The following is a 14,997-nucleotide window of genomic DNA, read 5'->3' on the forward strand; positions in this document are numbered from 1 at the left end:
TAACAGTACAAATTCTACAAACATCCTCCACATCTCCTCAAAATCATTTCTCCTGCATATTCCCCATCTTACCTTAATGCCACATGTTAATTTTTTGTTAATAGCTATATCCCACACCTCTTTATGCCATTCTTCCATTTTATATTCTGCTTGCCCCTTCCACTTCCTAGCTATAATAATTCATGCAGCTGTCAATAAATTTGTGGGCAAGTCCTCCATAGCCTGTGAACCTTACCCCTTCCTTCCTTCCTTCCTTCCTTCCTTCTTTCCTTCCTTTGCAATCTTCTGGCTTGTGTTTTGGGTTGTTTGAACCATCCGTTTTACAAACTGAGCAGAGAACTAACTAAAAAGACAGTGGAATGTTGTGAGTTGTGTTAAGGGAAGGGAGCCAAGTTATCCAGATGAAAGCATTGATTTTGCTGAGACTTATTCTGTGCTAATTCTTTCTACAGTGGCTAAGAAATCCCGGTCCCCAGCACGAGAAGCGAACTTTGTTTGGGGACATGGTGTGCTTCTTGTTTATTACTCCGTTGGCTACCATCTCTGGCTGGCTGTGTCTTCGGGGAGCAGTGGACCACCTGCACTTTAGTAGTAGGCTAGAAGCTGTTGGCCTCATTGCACTCACTGTCGCACTCTTCACAATTTACCTCTTTTGGACACTAGTAAGTACTCTAATTTGTTGTTTTGTTGTTAACGATCATTTAGATTGGAGAGCCATGGTTTTTTTCATGTCGCCATGTTGTAGCAGTGTTCAGAGATCACCCCGCACAACTCTTGTCTTATCAAAAGGGGATCCAGCTTTGTAACTTTGATTTTGACTGCGGAGATGTAAATTTATTTATCTGATTTTTCAACTTAAAATTTACAGAAATATATCAAACATAAACCATAAAAACAAGATTCCAAGGAATATCCTGGACTACCATTCTCCCCAATGTGGGTCCTATTATTAATCAGTTCCTCCCACATATTTTATGATAATCAAACCTTTTACTTCTTCCATTATGTCCAAAATCAACCTCAAACTATGAGTGCTATTCCAATCCTACTAACAATTTTAACTGTTTAGAGTGGTCTTCAAGATAAGTTATAAATTTCCCCCGTTCCTTGTTAAAATTTTGGTCTTCCTGATTTCTCACTCTTCTGGTCATTTTAGCCATTTCAGCGTAGTCCATTAACTTCATCCGTCATTCTTCTCCGGTAGGGACTTTATCTTCTTTCCATCTCTGGGCCAGTAACATCCGTGCAGCCATGGTCACATACATAAATAGTCTTTTCTGCTCCTTTGGGATTTTGGCACCTGAGAGATGCAAAGTTAGCCTCTAAACATAGGAACCTTGGACAGATTCTAATTAGAGAACGGCGAAGTTGAATGGACTTGGAAAAATAGGCTAAAGAGGCAGGGCACTTCAGTTTCTAATGTGTATACGCAAAGGAGAGGTGGATGCTTCCCTCCTACAAAACAATACCTTTTCATATCAGCTAAATGCAAAATAAAATCTGGAGTATAGGGATCCCACCCAGCATACATTCCTTTCCTCAGTTAGATAGATAGATAGATTCTTTATTGTCATTACACAAGTGCAACATTGCACAAGTGCAACGAAATTGGATGCCATCCCTTAAAAACAACAAAAGCAAAACAACAACAACAACCAAACAAACCACATTCCAGCCACACCCACACCCACACCCATCAAACTCCCAGGTCACACTATCGAGTTACAGCATTTAAAAAGGCCACAGCTCTTGGATAGAAACTATTTTTCAGTCTATTTGTCCTTGACTTGATGTTTCTATATCTCCTGCCAGAAGGCAGTAGTGCAAACAGACTGTATCCCGGGTGAGATGCATCCTGCAGGATGTTGTTTGCTTTCCTAAGACAACGGGAACCGTACAGTTCTTCCAAAGATGGGAGAGGATGACCAATAATCCTTTGGGCTGTGGTTATGACCTTCTGGAGCACCTTCCTCTTCCTAGCTGTACAACTGGAGAACCAGGCACAAATACAGTATGTGAGAATGCTCTCTATGGAGCCTCGGTAGAAGGACACCAGCAGTCTCTCACTCAGATTGTTCTTCTTTAAAAGTCTGAGGAAATAAATTCTCTGCTGGGCCTTCTTCACCAGAGCAGTGGTATTTGCGCTCCAAGTCATGCCCTGATCGATAGTCACTCCCAAAAACCTCCCAAAAAAGTTAGTGAGTGTTGGAAGAAAAAACACTTGAGACAAGTGTGCTTTCTTATTCTAATGCAAATTCTGCAAGACAGCTGAACTTGCCTCAGGACAAGAAGCTCACAAGACCTTTCTCAGTCTCCCTAAATAGGTCTTCTGTTGACACTGGGCAAGAGCAACCTGGAATGCACTGAACGAACTACAGTGGGAAAGAACTGAACCGTTCTCATTCCTTTGATATGGAGTGCCGAAAAGTCAACCTTTTCCAAGGCTCAGTGAAGTTCAGAAATAACAAGTCTGCTTAACACTGTAGGTTAGACAATGATAATGTTGTTACAGTGTTGAAAGGGTGGGGTTTTTTTTGGGGGGGGGTTACTGCACTAATTTGAGTTCTAGCACTTTTAAAAATACAATCTGGTTTCCTTGTCTAGACATCTGTGACTTGGTGTCACTGACTGAACTTGCTCCTCTAATCTGTGGGAAAGGTTGGCAGCTCGATCACAAGTTCGTTGGAGACAGAATACATGAATACGTCAAGTTGGCCTTATCTGTTTCCAGGGGACTGCCAGTCTGATGCACAGGCATGGAGAAATTGCACTGAATTCTCTTGCCTGGAAGATGTCTTATTGTGGTACACGGATTTGGAGAAAGGAGCAGCTCGTAAAGCAGGGATGGGGATGGAAAAACCTCTGGTGTTCCAGGTGTTACTGAACTCCAGCTCCCCTTCTTCCCTAACCATTAGGCATGCTGGTTGCAGCAGATGAGAGTCTGAGTTCAGCACCCCACAGGCATTTTCACATGGAAGTAGAAGTGCTTTCGAAGTTGCACTTTTGTGTGCGTGTTACTATGAGATAGCAAATTTAAACTGTGTGTACATCACATCTGAAATACCCTGATGTGAAATGCAAAAACTGACATCCCTGAAATTGCTTCTCTTTATCTGAAATTTTGCAGTACCTGATCTGCTCCTCCATGCACCCTCCCCTCCTGCTTGTTGTAATAACCGAAGTTGTAGTAATGGAAACAAGTGAGTTCCATCTATGTTCAGGTTTTCAGCAATGTGCAATAACTAACCTGTTGACACACTAAATCGAGAGTGGGGTGCTTTTTGGGTGCATTCCATCATGTGGGGACTGGATCTCTTTGGTGGGCAGAGTGAGAGGCAGGTGGACCAACAGTCGTGACTCTTAGCTGTACACAAAAGCCTACATTTCGAGCCACGCAAATGTCAGAAGTTTCTGTACAGACGCATATCTCCCCGGCCTCTATTCAGGGAAGCAAGTGGGCCTCATCATAGTTCAAGGACACATTCCAGCCAGGCAGAAGCTCTCAAGGTGGCTGTGGCTTGAAGAGTCCCAAAGAATTAACAGTGAGCCCCATTTGGGCCCTAGGCCTGAGATTTCCCATCCCTGCATTAAATAGATATTTTGAGTTTTGTGAACGAAAAATATTGTGGCATCTTAAAGTTCGGAATTCCATACAGTAAGAGTGGGTTAGTGGACGGAGACACAGATATCTCCAAAACCAAAGTGCTTCGCCAACAAGTACAAAATAACCCCTCTGCAGCGCCACAAATCCAACTCAATGGTGTAACATTGGAAAATGTCAATCACTTCTCCTACCTGGGCAGTTATCTTTCCACAAGGGCTGACATTGATGCCGAAAATCCAGCATCGCCTGAGCTCTGCGAGTGGGGCTTTCTCCCGATAGAAGTGCAGAGTGTTTGAGGGAACATTCGCAGGGAAACCAAAATACTTGTTTACAAAGCTGTTATACTACCAACCTTACTGTATGCTTGTGAAACATGGACCGCTTATAAACGCCATCTCCAACTCCTCGAAAGATTCCATCAACAGTGTCTCTGAAAAGTTTTACACTTCACTTGGGAAGACAAGCAGACTAATGCCAGTGTACTGGAAGAAGCAAAGATCACCATTGTCAAAGCAATGATTCTTCAACATGAATTTCGTTGGACTGGTCATGTTGTGCGAATGCCTGATTATCGTCTTCCAAAGCAACTACTCTATTCCAAACTTAAAAATGGAAAGCGTAATGCTGGTGGTCAACAAAAGAGGTTTAAAGACTGTCTCAAGGCAAATCTTTAAAAATGTAGTATAAACACCAACAACTGGGAAACACTTGCTGCAAGCGCTTCAGTTGGAGAACAGCCTTTACTAAAGGTGTCATGGGCTTTGAAGACACTTGACGCAAGGGAGAAACGTGCTAAGAGGAAGGCATGCTTGGCAAATGCACACCGTGATCAACACTGTGGAAGGACGTGTGGTTCCAGCATTGGCCTCTACAGTCACTTACAGACTCATTGTAAAAACCGTGTTTATGGAAGACAATCTTACTCGGCTACGAGTGATCGCCAAAGAAGAAGAAGAATCTCCATACCTCCTCCAGAAGCCCACCTGGTTTCTGTGCTAGCCATCAAGGGAGTAAAGTTCTTCCATGACCAGCATGGAAATGCCAAACAGGATGTAGAGTGATGTGTCCCTCCCTCATCTGTCATCCTACTCAGTGGAAGTTGAGTAGTCAGTATTTTTACACTGGCTGTGAAGGAGGAGAGACAAGTCTTTTAGTTGGCTAGTATTTTGGGGCGATAGGCTAGTGATTTGCATATCTACAAGTCTAGCAGATTTAGTGTGCCATAAGCTTTCAAAGATGCATGGAGTGTTATCCTCAGTTGTCAGAAAGAGAGAAATTACAGAGAGAGAGAGACCTACAAAGAAAATTGTAAGCAGCAGGACCAAAAGGTCATGCAGTGAGAGATACAGTCTGACATTCTGTGACTGTGCCTCTTGCATTTCGTGATCTTTTGGACTCCCCGTTCACATTCCCCCCCCCCCCCCGCCAAATGAGAATGACACTTCATATATCTGCTTAAGTGAGCTTTAGTCTACAAAAGCTTATGTGACAATAAATCTGTGACAATAAATCTGTTTTGCCTTTAAGGTGCCAGAAGACTTTGGCAGCTTTTACATTGGGCTCTTACTGGAGAATAGCCACAGTGAGTTCCACTCACCTTTTACAGAGCATCCGTTCAATGTCATTAACACAACACCACTTCTTGTCTCTACTTTCCCCCACATATCTCAGAAAATCCAACTTTTAAAACTTATCAATATCGTTGCTCCTTTGAATGCTGCCTTTCCATAGTAAACCATCTTCAAGGTGGCTCCTGGCATCAAAACATGTTGTGTAATTCACCAACAGAAGATGTAACAAATGTAGTCATATAAACAATAAACTAATGAAAGCATCTCGTATTGAAAAATTAGACAATCAGCTGATAGAGGTGAGGTTACAGGGAATCAGGCAGAGGGCCTTCTTGGTAGTGGCACCCACCCATCAGAGGTCAAGGTAACTAGACAACCTGAAGGCAGCCCTGTATAGGGAAGTTTTTAAATATTTAATGTTTTATTAGGTTTTTGTATATGTTGGAAGCTGCACATAGTGGCTGGAGCAGCCCAATCAGATGAGGAGGGATTTACTATTATTATTATGAATGCAGGTGGCACTGTGGTCTAAACCACTGAGCCTCTTGGGCTTGCCGATTGTAAGGTCGGTGGTTTGAATTCCTGCGATGGGCTGATCTCCCGTCACTCTGTCCCAGCTCCTGCCAACCTAGCAGTTCGAAAGCATGCCAGTGCAAGTAGATAAATAGGTACCACTGCGGTGGGAAGGTAAACAATATTTCCATGCGCTCTGGTTTCTGTCCCGTGGTGCCAAAAGCGGTTTGGTCATTCTGGTCACATGACCCAGAAAGCTGTCTGTAGACAAACGCCGGCTTACTTGGCCTGAAAGCGAGATGAGCGCCGAAACCCCATAGTCACTTTTGACTGGACTTAACCATCCAGGGGTCCTTTACCTTTACCTTACATCACCATTATTATTATTATTATTATTATTATTATTATTATTATTATTATTATTATTATTATTGGAGGGTTGTGCTGTAAGACTCTTATCAGGTATAATTCTGACCTTATTTTCTTTTGCCTCCATCTGCCTCCCCAATTTCATAATCTGTAATTTCACACTAACATTTTTCTGTTTCTGCCACCCCACTGGTTGTTATCTGTTCTAGGCTTTGAAAGTCACCGGCTTTCTGATTACACTGCAAGCAGTCTCCTCCAGTCAGTAAACCAAATGATTTGAAACATGATTTGCTTCGGTCTCCTCCAAATATGTAACTTTCTAAAGAAATGCCATGTGTGTAGCTCTTTGACTGCCCCCAGCTAGGAAACCACTGGAGTGGACAAATATATATATATATATATATATATATATATATATATATATATGGTGCATATTTAGTTTCACTTGCTCTGTACTTTTCCTGCTCTGCTTTTCAAGTCCTTTCCTGTCTGATTTTCAAAAACTGCATCTTTGGCATTTACCTTAAGACCAAGTAAATGAAATAAATGTTCCAAAGAAATGGGTGCCTGTCAGCTGCGCAACCTCTGCATAAGTTAAACCATTTAATTTTAGACGGGCTGCTATTTCTTTGTGTTGTCTAGCGTTCATAATACTCGACATAAATCAGTGGGTGGCTGGTGCCCTGTTTCCTCTACCAGTTTGTGATGCTGCAGAAATCTTTATAGCCTTCAGTTTGACCTGGTCCACCCTCCCTTAAGGAAATCTCCACACCTAAACACGACAGCAGCTTGCGACACAACAGCCTTATCTCTGCAACCAGCAAAGGTTTTCAGGGAAGGAAGCTGTGGTATTAGTTACTGTCACTCCAGTACCCATATAGCTGTGAGACAATGGCAGCTTTCCTGGAAACAACTATTTTCACTTTCTGCCAAGCTGAGGAAGGAATAGGACCTCTAAATACAAAGGGAATGGGTTATAAACGAAATATTATGCAGCTAAATTGGCACCATCTGCACACAAGCAGGTGGTATTTTCTGGCTTGTAGGAATCCTAAAGTTTGCAGAAATTAACCTCTCCTTTAAAAGGGGGGGGTGATCATTCTGCGTGCGGAAAACAGCTCATTGAGAACTGAATGTGCTCAGTAACCATGGAGTGGTTTTATTTTTAAGTGGGGGCACATAGAAAATGGAGGGAGAAGTGGAATGGATTGTCCTGGAGGAGGGTGTGGTCTGACTGCCTGGAACAATGAACAAGAACACTCTTCGCTGCAACATTTTAATGCAGATCGTACTTGCGATGCCCTAAAATAGCAGACTCTTAAGAGGGATGGAAAATCCTGCAATCACCATTTCTGTAATTGCTTCATATCAAGTGGTGCTAAGAGCTGCCATTCACCTCGGGGACTCTGAATGGGGTGGATTAAGGATCCCAGACAAAATATGAAAGGTTTTTGTGGAGACGCAGAATCTCTTAAAATAAAACAGTGCCGTCTGCCAGGGCTGGCCTGCCTGAGATGATGGCGTGATGGCACCACTTCTCTCACCATTGCCATGTATAGAGGCTGGCAACTGAATCTTGCTTCACCATGGCTGCTGTGACAGCACCCCACAACCTCCTTGCTTGAGGGCAGTAGGCTAGCTTAGAGGGGCTAGGATGAGCCCCATGGCATAGAAGGCTCTGTCCCCCAATATCTGCACCTGCATCACTTTGCCTCATACCCACAGGGGATGGGTTCCGCCCAACTTTGGGGGGGCCCAGTGCACATAATTGACATGATGTGGCAGAAGGAGGTCTGTCAGGGCCGGCCACTGGTGGGGCCCTGTTGTAGGCCAAGGAATATTGAGGGGGCCCATCTCTCTGCTTATAATTTGGAGGGTCCTCAGGAAGAAAAAGTTCCCACCAGAGAGGGATGGCAGACCAAACTGATGGACTATGCGGAGATGGCGGAAATGACTGGGAAAATCAGAAACCAGGAAGAACAGAATTTCAATAAAGAATGGGGGGAATTTATAACTTACCTTGGAGACCACTGTACACAGCTGAGCTCTTTAGCAGGATTTGAATAACACTTGTAACGTAACAAGAACTAGGGACATATGGGATATTTAAAAACTGGATGGAGTGACTTAAAATATGCAGCGGAAAAGGACTGGCGACGGAACCCATGGAGGGGTGCGCGGGGAATCCAGGGATTTTGTTAAATCGTTGTTTAGTTTTTCATAATTCATGATTTTTAAATGTAAATTTTAATTTGTAAAACTAAATTATATATACACACATACACACTGGTACCTCGGGTTACATACGCTTCAGGTTACATATGCTTCAGGCTACAGACTCCACTAACCCAGAAATAGTGCTTCAGGTTAAGAACTTTGCTTCAGGATGAGAACAGAAATCGTGTTCTGGTGGCGCAGCAGCAGCAGGAGGCCCCATTAGCTAAAGTGGTGCTTCAGGTTAAGAACAGTTTCAGGTTAAGTACGGACCTTCGGAACGAATTAAGTATTTAACCCAAGGTACCATTCTACACACACACACACACACACACACACACACAAACAATTGGGGGATCCTCGGCCCTCTGGACCCCATAGATGGCGCCCCCGCTAATAGCAGAGCCAACCCTACAGCCAAGCTCCTGCAGCCAATCGGAAGCCACAGAAGCCCTGTCAGACGTTCAGGTTCCAAAAATAGTTCACAAACCGGAGCACTCACTTCTTTGTTTTTAATGTTCAGGAGCCAAAATGTTTGGGAACTAAGCTGTTCAACTTCCAAGGTACGACTACACACACACACAACACAACACAACACATATAGACACTGAAAAAACAGGCAAGTAACAAAGGAGGGAAAGTAATACCCCTTTTTAATACAGATCTTTTTCATATTTCTCTAGTATATTGTATTTCTTTAATAAGCATTTACATGGTGGTCAGCCTTTCATAACGGATTCTCTTCTCTCCAGAAAATAGCTGTTCAAAGAAAAGGGCTGTGAAACTATTACTCTGTGCACATTAAGAGCATACAGAGCATATTAACACTTTTATCACTGATGGTTTCTATTTTCCAGTAATATTCCTCTGCTTCTTTGCTGCACTCCATGGACTGTAAATGTCATCTTAAGTTGACATTTTAACTATAGGGTGCAGGCCGCTCTTTCTCTGGGCCCTGAAAGCTTCCTATTTTTTATTATGTCTCCCAAATTGCTGCTAGTGACTTGGAGTGATGTAGGAGGAGTTCTTTCCTGAAACACAGTATTTAACATGCACCCTGAATATGCTTAATCGCTGCTCAGGTGAATATGCATTTTAACTGCGGATGCTAACAACTATTTATCAGTGCAACTCCTCAGAATAATTTGCATCTTAAAATAACTCATGAGATTATTATTTTTTAAGTATTTTTCAGCCAGGAACAAAATATCTATAAGCTGCACATATTTTTTGCATTGTTTCACATTTTTATATATCGTGGTCATAAGCCTGATACGAATACTAGATAGATCAGTGTACTTCTAATAAATTATCAATTGCATGGTAACCTATAGCTTGTCTTTGCAGCCAAGTGGGAGATCAGATTCCATTCCTATTCTATTAAGTCCAACAGGAGGGGGCTTTATTAATGAGGCAATGTGCTCTCCAGCTCAGGCGAGGAAGAGATTTCAAATTTTCGTTGTGTATCAGCAGGGGATCAATTTAATAGGGAACATACATAACTGTTGGAACACAAAGCTGGCAATATAATAAGAGGACGCAGTGGGTATACAGAGGACTTGTACACTGTAGTGCTAAACATATATAATGGGAACAAGTTCCATAGGAAACTATGCGACACGTGGCCCGAGCATGTGGGCTATGTGCTGGAGGAAGCTGCAAACTCACACACTTCCCCCACTGAATGGCTGCATAGCTCAGTAGTACAGCATCTTCCTTGCATGCAGAAAAGGCCCAGATTCAATGCCTAACATTTCCTGGTAGGGCTGGGCAGTGGCGTAGCAGGGGTTACCAGTGCCCGGGGCTGCACAGAAGCAGAGTAGGAAGGAAATGGATTGAGTACACATGCACACGCAACTGCCTAAGGTGTCCACATCACCCAGGAGATCACAGGTGCGGGGTTAAGAAAAGAAGAGTCGTGTTGTCTGGAGAGGTCATTCCTGGTTCTCATTGAGAAGTTGTTTTCGGTGGAGCCCAGAGACGGAAGCATGTAGCTGTATTGAGGCGGCGCCACGTATTGAAATTTTGTGCCCAGGGCAACCACCCCTGTGGCTCCCTTCCCCACACCACACCACTGGGGCTGGGACTTTCCTTTGGCTGAAATCCTGGAGAACCATTACTAGTGTGCAGACCATTATGAGCTAGATGGACCCGACTCCATGTATGACAACTTCCTGCGTTCCACTGCACATGGAAGTTTTAGTGCATAGAGGGGCAGCCGGCATGATTCATCCATGAAAAGTGGGGCACAGATGTTGTTAGGCCCAAGCGTAAAGGCTGTGGTTCACATTAAGGTTCTGTACATAATGGAAGATGATACAAGCCTGAGCCTTACTCTCGCCTGACTCTCTGTCTAGTCTAGAGGCCGCCCTACAGGCAAACCAGCCCTCGCATTCAAGTACAGTCATACCTTGGTTGCCGAACAGAATCCGTTCCGGGAGTTGGTTCAACTTCCGAGAACATTTGACAAACAAGGCACGGCTTCCGATTGGCTGCAGGAGCTTCCTGCACTCAATCAGAAGCCGCATTGGACGTTCGGCTTCCAAAAAACGTTCCCAAACCGGAACACTCACTTCTGGGTTTACGGCGTTCGGGAGCCAAAACATTCAAGTCACAAGGCGTTCAAGATCCAAAGTACAACTGTATGTGTCTTTTTCTGTAAGGCACTGTTGAACACAGTATGGAATGACTTGCCTTGATCTGTTATAGGGGTCTTCACTATTGAGATGGGAGGCAATTCTGATCTGCTTGCCAGCTGAACCCCTAATGGGTCAACATAGTTGCCCCAAAGTCATAGAATCATAGTTGAAAGGGATCCCATGGATCCTCTAGTCCATGGGTAGGCAAACTAAGGCCCGGAGGCCGGATCCGGCCCAATCGCCTTCTAAATCCAGCCCACGGACGGTCCGGGAATCAGCGTGTTTTTTACATGAGTAGAATGTGTACTTTTATTTAAAATGCATCTCTGGGTTATTTGTGGGGCCTGCCTGGTGTTCTTACATGAGTAGAATGTGTGCTTTTATTTAAAATGCATCTCGGGGTTATTTGTGGGGCATAGGAATTCGTTCATTTCCCCCCAAAAAAAATATAGTCTGGCCTGCCACAAGGTCTGAGGGACTGTGGACTGGCCCCCTGCTGAAAAAGTTTGCTGACCCCTGATATTTGAGTCCAGCCCCCTGCCATGCAGGAATATATGCCCATACAGGGCTCAAACCTATGATTTTGACGTTATCAGCCCCACGATCTCACCGACTGATCTCACCGGCAAGGCTCGGTACAACTAACCTCCTGGGATGCTATATAGATGTTTTCAAGCCCTATCTCAATTTCTGTCCGGCTGCATGCCGAGTTTTGATATTTCAGTGTGCTTCATTAGGTCCTGTTGCTTAAAAGTATTGACACTAGATCATTGTTCTTAGATTCACACACAATGGCCCAGCAGGTGACCCCAAACTACACAGTGATCATTATAGGCGAATCTAATTGTTCCTTTGCTCGGACAAACACTCATAACATTCGACTGTAATATTCCCTGAGCACTTTGGTTTCAAATGTTGTATGGTGCTTATTTTTAGCCCATTAAAAACTCTTCGGCAGGAAATACATGAGTGCAGCTCCGATAATTCACGCTGCCTAATCGCACACACGGCCAAATAATCACAGAAAGTAGCTAGCCAAGCTTTAAGTTTGGTAGTGACCTCAGTCTGCTAGCTTCCAAAATGTGCTGGCTTTTCTGTTTCTAATAGTTGCAGTCCATGTGCTGCCTTGCAGTGCTTTTGGCTGCCACAACTGAGTACTGGCCAAAGAGAAGCATTCCGTGTGCCAGTTGGATCACAAGAGGATAGGTGAATCCATGGGTGCTTGATTAAACTTTGGCGCCCAGTGGCACCCATTTAATTTTGGCTTTGAGATACCCACAGATAGGTTGAGGCCAAATGACTTGCACAGGACAGTTCTGAGTTTTGTAATGGCAATGCCTAGAGGAATGGTTACCATAGCAGACCCTCCAAGTGTCCCTATTTTCCAGGGACGTCCCTAATTTAGAGAAGCCATCACGGTTTCCAGTTTGATCCTGGAATGTCCTGCTTTTTCTTAGGACGTCCCTATTTTCATCGGAGAAATGTTGGAGGTTATGGTAGAGAAAACAAATAGTTGTTAATAGCTATACTACAGGTGTGGTTATTTATGGTATTTGGGTACCGTGCCATTAAAATGTCTTTTTTTAAGTTACATTGTCCCTGACACAGACCTTCCAAGGGTCCCTTTTTTCCAGGGATAGACCCAGATTTTTAGAAGCCACCCTGGTTTCTGATTTGATCCCGGAATGTCCCACTTTTTCATCGGAGAAATGTTGGAGGGTGTGGAGTCATGCGACCCCCGAGCCTAGGAGATAAGTAACTAGACAACCAGTAGTAGTAGTAATAATAGTAGCAATTTTTTATTTATACCCTGCCCATCTGGCTGGGTTTCCCCAGCCACCCTGGGCAGCTCCCAACAGAATATTAAAAATACGATAAAACATCAAATAGGGGGTTGGACTCGATGGCCCCTGTGGTCTCTTCCAACTCTACGATTCTATGATTCTATGATTCTATGAAAAACTTCCTTAAAGAGGGTTGCCTGTTGGAAGCCACCCAGAGTGGCTGGGGCAACCCAATCAGATGGGCAGGGTTTAAATAATAAAATTATCACCATCATTGTTACGGAATAAGTTGTCCCTACAGTGGTACCTCTGGATACGAACCACCCCCTTTGTGAATGCTTCAGGCTATGCATGCGGCAAACCCGGAAATAAAGGAAAGGTTTCCACTGGCAGCTCCTGCACAGAACAGTGCACCTCTGGATGTGAATGTTTTGGGGTAAGAATGGACACCCGGAACAAATTAAGTTCGTATCCAGAGGTACCACTGTATTTTCATCGGATAAATGTTGGAGGGTATGATGGAGGGTATGCATATATCAAAAGCTGCCGTCTGGGCGATCAATGCACTACTGCAGCCCATTGAACTTAAGAGTTTAGTGGAAGTACCGTATTTTTCGCACCATAGGACGCACCGGACAATAGGACGCACCTTGTTTTAGAGGGGGGAGAACAAGGGGAAAAAATTCTTCTGCTCTCTGCCCAGCGCCCCTTCAGCGAAGCGGCAGGAAGCGCTGCGCAGAGAGTGGGAGAATTTTCCCCCTTTTGTTTTCCCGCTCTAAAACAAGGTGCCGTTTAAGGTGCGTTCAGGCGGCTACCTTGGAAGCCTGGAGAGCGAGAGGGGTCGGTGCGCACCGACCCCTCTCGCTCTCCAGGCTTCAGGTTCCTTTCGACCTGCTCTTTGGGGCTGGCGGGGGAAGCCCACCACCAGCCCCAAAGAGAAGGTCAGGGAGCAGCGGCCATAGGCGCGCGTCACCTCTCCAGCCGGGAGAGGGTCGCGGGGGGCTGCTTTAGCCCCATGCATGCTCTCCCGGCTGGAGAGGTGACGCGCGCCTATGGAGGCTCCTGCCATAGGCGCGCGTCACCTCTCCAGCCGGGAGAGCGCGCGCGGGGCTAAAGCAGCCCCCCCCCCGCGACCCTCTCCCGGCTGGAGACGCGGGGCTGGGGCAGGGGAAGCCCGAGCTTCCCCCTCCCCCAGAACGGGACCCAGAGCCATGCCGAAGCTGCACGCAGCTTTGGCATCGCTCTGGGAGCTTGCGGGGCTGGGGGAGGAGGAAGCCCTCCGCCAGCCTCCAAACCATGTCGGGAGACAGCGGGAGGGCGCGCTGCGCCTCTCCCGCTGTCCCCCGAGCTTGTGGGGCTGGCGGTGGGGCTCTCCTGACGCCTGGAGAGCGAGAGGGGTCGGTGCGCACCGACCCCTCTCGCTCTCCAGCTTCAGCGAAAGCCTGCATTCGCACCTGCTTTTTTCAATCTAGTAACTGCTTTTTTCAATCTATCTATAAATTGATGGTAGGGCTCTGAATGTTGTTGTTTAATATTAACAAAAGAGCTCAGCGGTTGGCCTGAGACAGGGACTTTCCGAAAGGCGCGCTGTACACAAATCGCGGTGCGGCTAAAATGTACAGGTGTCAACGCCGCCTGGGCTGTTATATTATCAAACGGACCAGCACCATAAAGTTCATTAGCTGTATGCTGCGGATCAGACAGGGCTGAAGCACTAAGCCTAAATTCACTGTCAAAAACCACATACTGGGCTGGTGAGAGCAGCATGCGCATCAAGTCTTTCCAATCTTGGGGTAACATTGTGTAACCAGTGGCTATCCCCTCCAGCATCCCTATCACATAAGAGGATTTTAAGCCAGAATCACTAATGGCCCTCCTCAGTTCTCTCAAAACAGAATAAGGAAGTGTCTCATAAAACACCTGTGGTTGAGCAGTTCCTGCATTTGCATAGGTGATAGGGAAAGCAGATGGCATTTCACCAGCCCATGCAGACTCCTCCTCTAAGGATAGGAGCCCTTTTTGCCTAGCTAAAGAAAGCGCAGTGCGCACAGCTCCTGTAGGAGAGCACGCAGGGGCTGTGGCAGGCAAAGCAGGCAAAGCAGGCAAGGGAGGGATGGGAGGGGTGGATGGGTTTGTGGGCTGAGGCATAGGGAGGGGTTGGCAAGGCTGCGATGGAAGCAAAAGCTTCGGATAAGGAGGGGGGGATTGTCTGCTACAGCTAGAAGGGCAGGGGCCGAAGGAGACGCCTGGGGTCCTATTTTAGCAACGGCATCTGCACATTTCTGCCAGGTGAGCAGACAATG

At 45.4% G+C, this 14,997-nt stretch overlaps 1 protein-coding gene across 3 annotated transcripts in view; it reads left to right on the plus strand.

Moving 5' to 3' along the window:
• MARCHF3 (membrane associated ring-CH-type finger 3) overlaps positions 1 to 14,997 on the plus strand; it is a 152,983-nt gene that overhangs the window by 132,014 nt on the left and 5,972 nt on the right. For all 3 annotated transcript variants that reach the window (XM_079995829.1, XM_079995831.1, XM_079995830.1), the window contains exon 4: positions 453 to 662. In XM_079995829.1, coding sequence (XP_079851955.1) covers positions 453 to 662 — 210 coding nt within the window. The remainder of the gene's footprint in view (positions 1 to 452; positions 663 to 14,997) is intronic.

Source organism: Podarcis cretensis (assembly GCF_951804945.1).
Source record: "Podarcis cretensis genome assembly, chromosome: 11".
NCBI lineage: Eukaryota > Metazoa > Chordata > Lepidosauria > Squamata > Lacertidae > Podarcis > Podarcis cretensis.